Source organism: Misgurnus anguillicaudatus, chromosome 22 (genome assembly GCF_027580225.2).
Source record: "Misgurnus anguillicaudatus chromosome 22, ASM2758022v2, whole genome shotgun sequence".
Taxonomy (NCBI): Eukaryota; Metazoa; Chordata; class Actinopteri; order Cypriniformes; family Cobitidae; genus Misgurnus; species Misgurnus anguillicaudatus.
Window position 1 is genome coordinate 24,350,244 of NC_073358.2, and position 15,389 is coordinate 24,365,632.

Sequence of the window (15,389 nt, forward strand, 5' to 3'; positions counted from 1 at the left end):
CAACAAAAGATGCAAAACAAAACCCTCTAAGGGGCTGGTAGCTGAACCAGCTACCTTCAACCTTTCAAACTCTTAGGGGCATTTGCCAAGACAGGGTTTAACTTAATCCAGGACCAGGCCTTAATTATTTTAGGACATTTAAGTAGTTTTTACAAACATGCCCTAGAAAAAACTTTACTGATGCATTTTGAGACAAAGCAATGGCACTGATATATGTTAAGATGTCAGTGTACAATGTTTTTAAAGCAAGCCAGCTCAAACATGCATTTTAGTCTGGGGAACCGCCCCTTATGGATTGAAAGGATAATTTACCCAGAAATTAAAATTCTGTCATCATATATTCCCCCTTATGTTGTTCTATGAGTTTCTTTATTCTGTTGAACAGAAAAAAGATATTTTGATAAATGGTAGCCACACAGTTGAGGGTACCCACCCACTAACTTCCATAGTAGGAAAAACAAATACTATAAAAGTCAATGGTACCTTTGATTGTGTTCATACAAACAAACATATATCAAAATATTATTTTATATAAATTCAGGGCAAGTAATTGATGATAGCATTTTTTAATTTTTCATTTTTTCATAAACTTCAAGGCATGAGTTTAAAAAAAGCTTACTGTAAATTCTTTTGCTGTAGTTATGAAGCTGTTTTCCAGTAACTTACTGTAGATTCAAATTTATGTTATTTACTGGCAACAGTTTGTTCAAAGTTAAATGAACATTAAACATTAACAAGTCTTTGTCTTTACAGAAAAAAATACACTCTAAACCCGAATTTGTTGACAGTACTATAAATTTGCTAGGAAACTAACGCTATCTCATGAGAATTCGTACATATTTTACAATTTGGCTAATTTGTATCAATTTATACCACCACATTCGTGAGTTTTTGTACGATGCGCCTTGACCCCTGTGACGTGGGGTTAAGAGTGGGTTTAGGGGTGGGGTTAGGGGTTCGGTTTCGTTTTTTCATGAGAATCGTAGGATTTTGCACACTGTAAAAATACTTTGCTGTCTTAAAATCTTTTGTTAAATCAACTCAGATTCACAAGTCATGTCAACAGAGATGAGTTGTCACAACTTATAAAATAAGAGTTGAGGAAAGTCAACTTAATTTTATAAGTTATAACAACTCACCTGTATTTATAACAACTCATGTCTAGTCAAGATAAATAATAGTAAGTTGTAATGACTTGTAAATCCGAGTTGATTCAACAAAAAAATTTAAGGAAGCAAAGTATTTTTTACAGTGCAGGATTAACTTTGTATAAATTGATACGAATTAGCCAACTCCTAAAATTATGTATGATTTCTCGTGAGATCAGGAAACGCGTTGCACAAAATCATTTTAGTTTTTACACAGGGTGAAACTAAACAGGTTAAGTTGTATTAGCAAAGAACATTTAGTGGGTGTAGCAGACAAAAAAAATTTCCATTAGTAGTCTTTACTAAAAATCATTAGTTACTAAGTTGAACAAAAAAATTACATTTAACTTCTATTTCCGTAAACTTAATTTTAAGTTGATTTAATTTTTAATACAATTGCTCTGTCCAACATCTACACATAGTTAATTAAGTTCAAAGATTTTTTATTTATTTTTTATTTATTTATATTACTTTTGGTGTTATAAATGGTATTATAACACAAAATTCATTACCGACTATAAGTCAATAATTGAATAAATGTAATTCTCCACAGAAACACATGCAAAACTGCACTTTTGACATGAATTCTCAGTACTGTGGAGAGAAATACAATAAAATGTGCTGAACAGGGTTCATGTAAGTAAACACTGATCACCTGAATGGTGACTTCCACAAAATGATCATTACAACAAAGCAACATCAATCATATAAGTGCTTAAACCTCTATGACATTTTATTAACAAATATTTAAAGTTCTAATCAGTTCTTATTCCGTGAAAAAGCATAAATAATTAATATATTCAGGCGCAAAGGATTATGGGTATTCCTCACAACATGTACTGATAATTTTAAGTTCAGTTTACTTACATGTTTAGTTGAATTAATTTTTTACGCTTAAAAGTTTAATTAACTACAATTTTTAAGCGATCCAAAACACAAAAATATTAAGTGATATTTACTTCATTGTTTAAGTAAAGACAATATCTGAGTGTACAGTGTATAAAATAACAGCCTCATGCAAAGCATTCTGGGAACCAGAAACCCTCATCACCCATGTTCTGTTTTTCCTTCAAATTTTGGTTCCCAGAATGCTTCGCATGAGGCTGTTATTTTAGTTTTATTCTGTAAAGATGTAAAGATACAGACTTGTTAATGTTTACTGTTCATTTAACTGTTCAAATTTTCTACAGTAATGAAATGTTGCTGTTTTAATGCATGGCTCTATCACAATAATACATTTCCGCTGCATGCTGATATGATTAATACCAATAAAACTACCATTAACTTGGCGGTGCCATACTCTTTTGTAATGCCGAAGGGCAGTAATGGGGCAGAAATGTTGCACTGGACTCCATTTGTAAGGCAAAACAGAAAAATAAGCAAAAGACTCGTGAGCGTGAGCCATCTGTGTTTGTTGGGATGTCAGCCTGCTAGTGCCAGCACATTCATCATTGCGCCGCATAGCTTTGGCTTGGCTTTTGTGTGTTTTGGTAAATTTGCATTCTAAATGTTTCAAATTATCTTCACAAAGGCAGGTGCAGCCCAGAGTTGGTAGGATTCGAACACCTAGTCTCGCAGGCAGGCTGACAAAAGAGACGTTGCAAAGTTTTCACAGATTTTTCTCTTCATTTGGCACCTAGAAACAACTTGATATCCATTGGCTCATGATGTGGAGCGTGACAATACAGATGACGCAAAATGGAAAGCAGAGCTATACATCCAAATATACACATCGACAACATCAACAGATTTTTGCCTTTGTTTTGAGATAATGTTTGGGCTACTCTAAACAGCCATGAAAAGTCTTTTGTCGCATAAACGTGCTCGATGCAAAACATTCAGATGAAAAACGAAAATGCCAAAGCTGTATAACCCTGCTTTTGAAGTGTAAAAGCCTTCATATATTTATTTACTTGATTTTTTTACTTTACACCTACACAGACCAGACTGTCAGATGTGGGCATAAATTTTAAATTTATTTATTTATTAATTTATGGTGTTTTCCAGACTAAATATGTAAAACTGTTTCCAGTTTCTAAAATATATATATATGTTTTAATTTCTGTCCTTGTTATTGCATAAAAACTAAGATTTTATTCAGGAGATTTGGTTGAGTTACACATCATATAGACAATTGACTGTGGGACTGTGGTGATCAATACATGATTTGTGTATTGACTAAAGATCCGGTTTCCATAGCTTTCATCGCTATGGCAACCAGTACGACCATTTCCTTTTACATGAAAATATTTCTGATAGCTTCCAAAGTGCCTCCCTGTACATCATATAGGTTCCACTTAATAAGGTCATGGACTGTGACCCAGAACCAGTGAAAAAAATAATCCCATCACAATGCATTAGTGCCTGACTAACATCTGCTTAATATGAGGAATGTATATGATCCTTCGCCCACTCAGTCAACCAGCAAACAGTACATCCCATCAATGTTTGTATGACCCTTTTGATAGTGCTGTCAAAAGAGGCTATCAAGGTTTAAGTGCCGCGTGACATGTAGGGTTTGTGTTTCCCTCCTTACATTCCTTGTTGATACATACATTCCATACAAGTTTAACCAATAGATTATAAAAAGATGCATTTTTTTGACATGACAGCTTTAGGTAGCCCAATACATTTCATTGCAGACATTAAAAATACATTTTATCTTTTTATTTATTTAATATAAAGTTCTGTCTTTAAGGTACAGCATTTTTTTATGCACAACGATTCCTCAATGAGTTATGGTCTGTTGTGATTATTACTGATATTTGCTCTTGGCTGTTTATTTATTGAGGCCATTTAATTGAGGAACATGACCCCACGCACATAAACATATACAGTTGAATGAGAGGGAGCAATCACAACAACCTTGATCCTTCATGCTCCACTTGCCAAAAGACACTCCCAGTTGTATCAGTCCATCAAATTTGACTACACTAGACATCAAGTCTTTACATACCTTCATGGAACTTAGGAAACACATCTTTCAAATGCAAAACAGACATTTACTTTACACCAACATTGACTGGAGTGTCAGATGTGAGCTAATTTAATTCATTTATATTTTTATTTACTATTTAAAGCATTGGTATATGATACCCTTTAAACTGCTTATGTTTACTTATGTTGACCTATGTTACTAAATGGCCCCCTCTCTGAAATGTACACATGTACAGCACAATATTACAAATAATAATGCCAAAATATCAAGCCCATCATTTTAGGCCACAGATAAAACATAATAATTTAATAGCTTCTCTATTGTTATGATTTTATACCTTCTAAACTTTAAAAAACAGTTTAGATAATGATTATTCTGGACATATTTCATCACTTGTAGGCCTATATGCTGGTTGTCATTGGTATTGACAGCACATAAGGCTTGAAATGAAATTAGACTACAGGTACAGTACTTGTAATATGCAATCGGATTAGATGTTCTCAGATGACCCAGGCATGTAATCTAACCCTTTGCACACAAGACCATTTTTAATGCCTGACAGTAATACTGGTCTATATAAAAACACAGACTGATCACAAGTATCAATTGATTCATTGCTGTGAGTTGATTAAGTAGTCACTAAAGGACCTGGTAAAGGCTGGTTATTTGTTTTAAATGTAAAAATGTATTTAGGTCAACTTTTTTCATACCAGCCAGATAAATTCATGAACTATTTAAAGGGATAGTTTAACCTTAAAACAAACATTTCTTTCATCATTTACTCATCCTCATGTTGTTCTAAACCTGTATGAATTTCTTTTTTCTGATGAACACAAAATATAATTTGAGAAATGATGGTTAACACATAACAGATAGTGGCCATTGACTTCCATAGTAGGAAAAAATATTTTGGAAGTACTGAGATAAATGATGAAGAAAATATTTTGATAAATGATGGTGAGCACATAGTTGACGGTAGGCCTACCCAATAAATTCCATCATATTTTTAATTTAATATTATGGAAGTCAATGGTCAAATTCATACAGGTTTAGAACAACATGAGGATGAAAAAATTATGACAAAATTTTCATTTTAAGGTAAACTACCCCTGTGAAGTCCTTCAGGGATCACCAAAACCACAGACAACACATTAAAGGATTAGTCAATTTTCTTTAAAAAAATCCAGATAATTTACTCACCACCATGTCATCCAAAATGTCGATGTTTAAAGAAATTATGTTTTTTGGGGAAAACATTCCAGGAGTTTTCTCATTTTAATGGACTTTAATGGACCCCAACACGTAACAGTTTTAATGCAGTTTAAAATTGCAGTGTCAAAGGACTCTAAATGATCCCAAACGAGGCATAAGGGTCTTATCTAGTGAAACGATTGTCAATTTTGACAAGAAAAATAAAAAATATGCACTTTTCAACCACAACTTCTCGTCTATCTCCGGTCCTGTGATGCGCCAGCGCGACCTCACGTTATTGCGTAATGCCGTGGAAAGATCACATGTTGCATATATGAAACGCACATTTGCGGACCATTTTAAACAATAAGTTGACACAAAGACATTAATTAGTATCATTCAACGACATACAACAACGTCAAAACGGTCGTCTTTCTCCACACTTGTAAACACTGGGGCGTAGTTTCAATATGTCATCCGTGACCTCTTGACATGATGACGTATTAAGTGAGGTCGTGCCGACGCGTCACAGGAAGATGAGAAGTTGTGGTTTAAAAGTGCATATTTTAAATTTTTCTTGTCAAAAATGACAATTATTTCGCTAGATAAAACTCTTATGCTACGTTTGGGATCGTTTAGATCAATTTTTTACTGCAATAAAACTGCATTAAAACTGTTACGTGTTGGGGTCCATTAAAATGAGAAAAATCCTGGATTGTTTTTCTCAAAAAACATAATTTCTTCTCGACTGAATAAAGAAAGACATTAACATTTTGGATGACATGGTGGTGAGTAAATTATCTGGATTTTTTAAAGAAAATTGACTAATCCTTTAACAGTTCTGTTAAAAGTAAATGTACTTCTTATACTTTTTATAAAATAGAACGTATTACTTCCCAAGTGTCTTTTTTATTTAAATTGATGTTGTAATTTCAGAGTTTTATCTCTGGGATGGAGATCCAGTCTTATTGGTCAATATTAAAGTGAAGTTTTACCTAGAAGAATTTGATTAAGCAAACAATGGTTCTGGTCCAAATGCAAGAAACAACTTGCAAAAACAACAAAAACTCTTCGTCTACCTGTCCTCAACCTGGATTGATGGGCTCCCTGACTTTATAGTACCTCTATTGATTGTGAAGGTGCTTGTCAGTGATGCATAAAATTAACACTGTGTTATAGGGCATAGATTTCTGTCAGGCCCTGACAAGATAACCCATTATTGGACGACGCTGCTAATTTGTTTTTGTTTATTCCGAAGTGTAATGTAACACTGCTTGAGTCTCAATGATAACTCTATTACCTGCAAATCCTAGGCCGAGCCATTGACAGACACTAATCTTGGCCCTACTCCTAATTACATCAGGTTCTCGGGTCTTAATGAACCAATCTTTACTCCATTTTAACTGCTTAATGCTGCACACGCCCCTGGCATCATTAGTTTAATTGCTTGCGTTTGCAGTGCGGGATTTTGACCTTTGTCCGGACCAACTTTATTCTCTCTGTCTTTTACTTTTCCCTTGTGGTTATTGTGGAAATTAATTACAGATATTCTCTTTATAACGCCGAGTACCTGTGTTTATATTGCAGACCATCTGCTGTTTCCACTCATCTCATGCTTTAATATCAACATAATGAGATTGGCCATCTTGCACTGTGCGCATCTTGTTTAATAAATTCGTGTCGCTCAGTTTGTTTTTAAGTGGACAGCTAACTAAATCTTGATATTAATCTTTGATATGTCCAGCATTGAATTAAAGAGTGTTGACTTAGTTGCATTCATGTTAATGTTTTGGTGGAGACAAATAGATTTTCAGATTTTATGCTTTAATAGCAATAAAATGTGATAAAAAACACATAAGATGCGCAAAAATAGAGTTTTTAAATGGTTCTTTGCAGCGATGCCATACACAACCATTTTTTTGGGAAGTTTCTTTCCCATATTTAAATAGTAGAGCATATTTCTACTATTTGGATGTTAAAGGTTCTTTATGGAACCACAGCCTGACTAAAACCCAACATGATCTCACGGAAATTTGTGTTATAGTCACGAAAAATTCGATTCATTTATTGATGTCCATGGCACAAAATTCAGCTTTTTTTCGTGCCTTGAGCATGAATTTTTAAAATATTTTTTATGTCATTTTATGAATTGTTTTCATTTTTCCCCTATTTTTAAATCATTGTCGCTTGGGGTTAGATTTGGGGTTTGGGTTAGGATGTACTTTCATGTATTGGTTTCTATATGTTTTTCTTCCGCTTTTAAAACTATTCTCGCCTGGAGTTGGGGTTAGAGTTGGTGTTTGGGTTATGATGTCTAAAAATGTAACAGAAAGTTATTCTAACCCCAACCCCAAGCGACAAGGGTAAGAAAATAGGAAAAAACGATGAGAAAACAATATATAAAATAAAACGAAAATGAAAGTCGTGCCACGGACACGGAAAACTAGAAATTTGTGTGACTTACATGAAAAAGACATTCGTGCAGGAGGATAAATTAATCAAAATTTTCGTGACTGTAACACGACTTGCCGTGAGATCAGTCTGCTAAAAACCTTTAAGGGACCTTTAATTTGAAGTGTCATTGAAGAGCTCAGACTGAATTAAGATGTAATGAAATGCCTTATCACAAATGTGGTATTTTGAGCAAAACCCTCTAAGTACAAAAATCTCAAGTCACTCTTCACTTTCTGAATAAAGTCAACTTTGACTAAAGGTAAAAGGCTCAAAAATTCAGTCACTATTCTAATATGTTCAGTAAATTCTTCTGGCGAACTGGGTAAAAAAATTCTTGCAAAAGTTTAACGGATTCTGATAACAAAGCAGTATTTCTGATTTGCCAGAGCCAAGATTAAGTGGATTTGAAGCAAAAATATTTGATGAACGTTGTAAAAATTACTTCAGTTGGTAACACTTAAATTATTGTATTTAAAAGTTAATTCTTACCTTACATTTTGTGAGGGTTTTGTATTGTCTTCTGTGTGGTTTATTAAGGTTAAGGTCTTTTATGTTGATATCATGTTGTTTCTTGTCTTTTATTTTGAAACTATGTCATGTCACACTTCACCATTCACTTCCTGTTTGTCAGTATAAAGCCGGTTCAACTTCATCATCTCACTGCTAAGTATTGTGAGTGTAACACTGGATAACTAAGCGTTCTTGTTTCTTGTTCATGTTCTGGTTTTGACCCTTGCCTGTTATTTGGATTACGTTGTTGGATTGCCATTTGGATGTGTTTGCCTGCCTGTGTGGAATTACTTTTATAATAAACCTCCTGCACCCTTTCTCTCGCTTTGTGAAAGCAGCCCATTTTCTCACTTTGATTAAAAAAAGTTGACAAATTTACAAACATATTAACAAAAATTAATTTAAGTAGATCCAACTTACATTTTTACAGTGTGCTTGCCGAGAGCATTCGGTCAATATCATCATCTCATGCTTTTGCATCAGAGCTCTTCAATTGGAGTAAATCAGTTTTTCTTAACATTCATTACTCCTAATATTTTTTGCATATTTTGTCATCATGTCACACATAAAAAAAACGTAATATTCAAAACTAAAAAAATACCCAACAGCTCATTGAAGTGGAAAGCAGTACTTTATTTCTAATTATGCTACAAGTCAATGGCAAAACAAACAAACAAACAAAAAATCTTTCACCTGTTTTTTTCCTTTTTTTTAACCCCTGAGCACCACAATCCAGCCTTCCCATAATGCACTGGATTCATCCAAAAAGTGAATAAAAGGAAAAGAAGCATTATACACAGCGAATAATAGAATCTAAAATCTACCAGCATAGCATCGTTGACATAGCTAAACAAAGTAAACAACATGTCATTTTTTTTAAGCACATGAGTGAATATTATTTTTCTTAACGTTTATCAAAATGATAGTCTCTATATGAACAAGTTTTCCAACATCGTTATTTACTTTGACAGTAAGCTCGTGAGAATGAGTTTTTGGTTATGGAATCATTCGGTTTTGGTTTACAGTCAATAAGGACACGACAGTTTGTCCAAGATTTGCTCTGCGGTAACATGAGCTGAAGAGAACAGACAGCCACGTGAAAAAAAACTGTGCCATGGCTGCGAAAAGAGCAAAGTCTCTTCATATGCAGATCGAGAGGTAAATTACATCGAACAACAGGAATCAGACAATTGTGCATTGATTGTGCCCTCTGTAATTCCACATAAATATAGACTATATATTTCTATTCATTCTTGCACCTATACAACAAAATGATGCTCAGGTTTGCTTGTTTTATTAATCATTAAGTTGTGCTGCAACTACTGATATTACATATTTTCTTAGATTTCCTTTTTTTTGGACAGAGATAAATTGAATATACAGCTTGGCCTTTCTTTGAAATAATTTTGATCCAAGTGCTTATTATCGAGTTCCGCCACAGCAGGGATCGAATAAAAACATTCCTCTGCTGATTTAGATTAAAAGTTATAATAAGGGTGTATAATTATTAACCCTTAAAATAATTGCCAACCCAGATCTTTGGTATTAAAAAAAGAGCACGTTTCCACATTCACATCGCATTTAAGAGAAAGTATAAAAGAAATATATATATTTTCTGAAAACCACATAATGTTGTGAATAGAAATGATGAGTGAAACAAACACTAGCATCAATGGAACATCCAAACGCTGCAGACCGTGATGTTAGCCGAAACACTTAATTAACTAAAAATGCCAATAGCTGCAGCTTTACTTCGATACATTTCAGAAGATATATTAGGTGTATTTCAGATCTGATTCACCATCTCATTTACAAAACCTCAGTAATAAATCATTTGGAGCAGTTGTATACATAAAATAGAATCCTTCTGGTATTACGTTTACACCAAGCATAACAAAATGCCGCAGACAGACACGAACAAGCAATGCAAATGGCGCGTAAAGCCCTGTGTGGTCCAGCCTTTGGTTTTGCAGCAGACATCATGCAAACAAAAACGAATTTGGAGCACAAAAAGCCTATTATCAAAAAACTGGCTGCTGTGATCGTGTTGTTGGCACAGTCTATAACAAATGAGGTAGATGTGTGTTCATCATATATTCCCTTCTTTGGTAAAACAATACAAAGTAGAAAAAAATTAATCCAGTGATCTGTCGAAAAACATCAAATTTCAAGTGGCTTCACAATAAAAATGATAGAATAAATGAAATAAATGAGGTATATCTTGTATCCATTTATAGGTTTACAGGATTTGTGAGGTATCGACCTGTAATGTGACTTTTTTTATTTATTCATTTATTTATTTTTTAAATAAAACTGGTGTCACTGAAAACCCAAGATGAGAATGAAAGCAATAATAAATACAACTTGAAATTGTCTACAGATTCTTAAAAATGACACAATAATAACATTCCCAACTGAAAAGGAGAAAAAAGGAAATCTGCAACAAGAACGTGAGCAAAATGGAGATTGAAGTAAGAGATCAGCTGTCAAATGCAAGTGCATTGTTGAAAACTGGTCGGATTCTATTCACAACTGTCGGTTTACGGCACATAATCTTCTCTCGGGATCCTCGTTTCCTCTTTTTTCCCATGATCAACTTGCAGCTTATAACCACACTTCAACATATCACAATCTCATTTCTTCTAAAACCCGTTCTGCTGTCTGCAAAACCATTTAATGAAATCTTTGCTATAAATGATGAGCGGAGATGGTGGAAAATCTTTAAACATTCCCGACAAGTGTTCCCCAACTAACTCGGTAATCAATGGAATATATTTGGCTGCGGCCTCGGGCCAAAACCAGACACGAGAGAGTAGAAATGATGGTGTCTGTTGTTCTCACCACTTTACTCAAAATTGCCTAAATTGTATGATTCTCCCAGTCTATTAAAGAGTATCCTGTAGATGATTTCTTTGACCTATTACAGCAGAAAAACATCCCTCGAGACATTTTCCGTTATGAAAAGAAATGCAAACAGTAAATCATTTCTCCCTGACTATATTTGATGCCTCAAGATAAATGGCATGTGCTTTCTTCGAGTTTTTTAAACTTGACACTTGATTAGGATCTCCACTGCGTATTTCTGATATTTTGCAATGGCATCATAAGCATGATGGTGCTAAAAAGCATCTTTGCAAGTAATCAAATTCTCTTTGGTAATAGCTGACAGTAGCTCTTACTGTTGTATTTATGATACAAGCTGAGCAAGATTGACTCGGGATCTGTGTAGGAAAGTGAAGAATTTAACATGGATGCGTCTATTAAGCAGGTTCCTCTGACGCGTCACAATGTTTCTTGCATTGTCACACAGTACATTTAGTCGCTTCACACCGAACAACACGTCCTCAGAAGAACAAAATTGCTGCATATTTAAATGTGCGGCTATCATACCCATAATGTCTCGACGCTTTGGTGTTTAAACAGGAAGGGTTTTTTTTTTTGGTGATAGACGCTCCTTTCTTGATTGCAGGGTTAGAAAAACAGTAGAAAGTGTACACTGAAGAAGACAGAGGGAAAACTGGTCCGACAGGATGCCGTAGACCCTGCCTTATCTGTCGATGGGGGAAAGTTGAGAGAGAAGTTGTGGGCAGAGAGAAGACTCAAGGAGGGGTGGCTGGTCCGTGTGAGGAGGTGCTGGAGGAGGAAGAGGAGGACGGTTGCATCTGGGTGCTGAGCCCCGGGCTACTGCTCTTTCCCTGAGAGCTGTTTTGGTGATGGACTCGCTGGCTGCCGGGTATGAAACCAATGGTGGGTTTACGGGCAAACAAGACCCCTGGAGCAGAGGAATATTTGGTTAAAGCATTTAAATATTTGATATTTTTTATGAAATAGCACTATGCTGATAGGTATTGTTAAAAAAGCTTTACTATCATATGTTTCCACTACACACACAATAAAACTGCAGTACCCCCTCGCCAAACAGATACTATGTTTTAGTGGCAATTTCTCATGTGCACAATGCTGGAGGCGTTAAATCCATACTTGTTTCCAATATATTGATTTAAATGAATAATTTGATAAGTATTGTGCTGTCAATTGATTCCACTTTAAATCATTAATTTTAATAAAACTAATTACATGATACTTTGATTGATTTATTTAGTGGCAAGCAAGCAAATTACTGTAAATCATCATTACAAAAAGTGTCTTTTAAAGTCAATAATTTGTTTATTTTTCTTATAATTCTATATGCAATTTAATCGTTCGTTATACTTTGAAACCCATTTCTGGTAAGCATAAATGTGTCGATGAATGTCTTCGACAACGCGCTTGTAACATTAAAAACACATTGTGTTCTGTTGCACTGCTGTTTTCGAATGCAAAAATGTAACATGCCTGTATTTAGCAAATGGGGTTAAAGGGACACTCCACTTTTTTTTTTAAATATGTTCATTTTCCAGCTCCCCTAGAGTTAAACATTAGATTTTTACTGTATTGGAATTCTTTCAGCTGATCTCTGGGTCTGGCGGTACCACTTTTAGCATAGCTTAGCATAATCCATTGAATCTGATTAGACCGTCAGCATCACGCCCAAAAACAACAAAAAAGTTTCGATATTTTTCCTATTTAAAACTTGACTCTTCTGTAGTGACATTATGTACTAAGACTGACAAAAAATTAAAAGTTTTGATTTTCTAGCCTGTTATGCTAGGAACTATACTCTCACTCTGGCCCAACAATCAATGACTTTGCTGCCGCAACACGGCTGCAGGAGGCACCATGCTACGGCAGCAAAGTCCCCGATCACTACAGCAGAATAAGAGTGTAGCTCCAAGCCATATCCGCCCAGAAAACTGCATTTCATTTTTTAGTACACGATGTAACTACAGAAAAGTCAAGTTTTTAATAGGAAAAATATTAAAACTCTTTGGTTATTGTTTAGCGTGATGCTAATGGTCTAATCAGATTCAATGGATTATGCTAAGATATGCTAAAAGTGGTACCGCCAGACCCGAAGATCAGCTGAATGGATTCAAAAACTGTAAAAATCAAATATTTAACTCTAGGGGAGCTGGAAAATGAGTCTCCCTTTAAGCAGTGGCACATTTTTACCATGCAATTCAAAGCATGATTAATAGAAAAGACTCGAAGTCTCTGTGTTCTGGGGCTGTACGTTTTTACTGGAAACAACCCTTCAGTGAAAACAGATGCCACTTCAACTTGATCTCCTCCATTGAAACATTCCCAGCAAGCTTATGAGCCATCTTCTAGTAATTACCTTTTCTCGCGCATCAGGCACAAGCACTGTATCCAGCTAAGGCGGAGGGCCTTTCTCTCGGGCACGAAAGACAATAAGCTTCATCGACCTCTCCGCGCCCGGGCCCAATTTTAAGATATTTAACTTTTTTAACTCTATTGGACTTGCCACTTCATTACGATGGATTTTATAGCAAAGACATCAAATTGTGTGGAGGACTAAGCGAGGGGGTGCTGCTATAACTTATTGAATTTCCTGCCTGCAATTACATCAGCAAACGGCGCTCTATTTACCTGTGTAGACAACCCCATTTATTTCTATTGACATGTTGATGCTGCTAATGCCGTTGGTAGACAGGTTCAATGCAGTCTCTTGTCTATCATCTGTCAAGAGAGGAGCCAGAGAGCGAGGGAGAGAAAAACTCAATATGAGCATTTATAAAAGGAACACAAGAAGCAAGAGAAGCGTGCCACCAACTATCGGTGATAACTCATGAGTGACAGGATAAGGAGGGGTTTATTAAAAGAGTTTAAAGAAGGAGAGATGTGACTACTGTCAAAAACATGTCCCTTCCACTTGTATTCTCTCTATAGACAGCACACTGTGTCAGAAACGTCATTGCAATGACAGATTTGTGCCTTCAAATAACTTTAACACTGTTAACAATACACACAAAGTATTAGCAAGTGGCTAAACATTAGATACATACTTGAAGAGTCACAAATGCAAAGCAACTCAAGACAATTTTTTATTTTCCGTATTTACTCTGTTATTTTTTCAGTGGCACATTTCATGAGGTTACAGAAAATAACATTTGATATAATCTTTAAATTGCACAATTACACAGAGCTAGAGAATTATGCTACACTGTCCCTTTATATATATATAAAAGGCAACGCCTGTTCTATGGGTGGTATAAGAATAACAGTCATGCAGGACACAGCAATACACATTACTCATTACTAGATAAAACCTGCAATTATATAGCACACACTCTGTCATTAAGGTGCAGTGAAATCATTAACATTAGACAAACAGCTTGACATGAATCATTTTTCTTCATTTATACAGTAGTTTCACCATCTGTTTACACCTAATTTAACAAAGATATTTGGTGAGACTGAGCATGTCTGCCTCAGTCATTCTCTATTGAACTGATGTTACTCTTTCAGTGTCAGTGTGTTATTATGTATTCATTAATTGAGTGGGTACATGTTTCGTTAGTAAAAAACGGAAGGATAAGGATAATTCGACAGTAAAGACGGAGGTTAGTTTCTACCCTCACATGATTTATTTTAGCCTTATACTGCGGAGTTGTTGAATGCTTTATTCTGATTGATTGAGAAATGTTTCACGGGTATGCATTATTTTTTGATAAATGCACACGTGCCGTTAAATGTCAGCAGAGCAATGGTATAAGCGATATAATTGACTCCTTTACATTATTTGAAAATAATGCACACCCGCTTCGATTTATGCCGCATTACCACCTTGGGTGTGTATTATTTTCAAATAATTCAATGGGCCGTCGTCAACTATTCCTTGCATACTTCCCTACACTATAGCCGTGTCTGAAACGCTCCCTCGTTCACTCATTCACTATTCCCTATATAGCAAATGACAACTGAGTTCACTATATGGGGAAGAAGCAAATGAAAATGAGTGAGTGGTTTCGGACACTGACGTAAATACCATGCGTCAGAGAGCTGTCGCAGAGATTCGTCATAAACCCTTACACCTGTGTGGCTTTATTGATTGTACTGTGAAACGGTAAAGTCTTCTTTCCTACTGTCACATTTGTCATGTTTATTGTATTAGTTGATAATAAAGAGAACAAAACAACTGCTTGCCATATTTATTTACTGTTGTTTATTTATTGTTTAATAAATATGTGTATTATAATTTTAAATGAAAGATATCGCAACAATTTTTTATTTGTTTATTTTAAAAA

The 15,389-nt window shown here is 35.0% G+C and overlaps 1 protein-coding gene across 6 annotated transcripts in view; it reads right to left on the bottom strand.

Moving 5' to 3' along the window:
* Positions 1-8,853: 8,853 nt before the first annotated feature.
* Positions 8,854-15,389, bottom strand: part of arid3c (AT rich interactive domain 3C (BRIGHT-like)) — a 189,562-nt gene continuing 183,026 nt past the window's right edge. For all 6 annotated transcript variants that reach the window (XM_073860275.1, XM_073860273.1, XM_073860274.1 and 3 more), the window contains 2 exons: positions 13,732-13,821; positions 8,854-12,013 (listed from right to left, as the gene is read on the bottom strand). In XM_073860275.1, the coding sequence (XP_073716376.1) occupies positions 11,841-12,013; positions 13,732-13,821 (263 nt within the window). In that variant the 3' untranslated portion in view covers positions 8,854-11,840. The remainder of the gene's footprint in view (positions 12,014-13,731; positions 13,822-15,389) is intronic.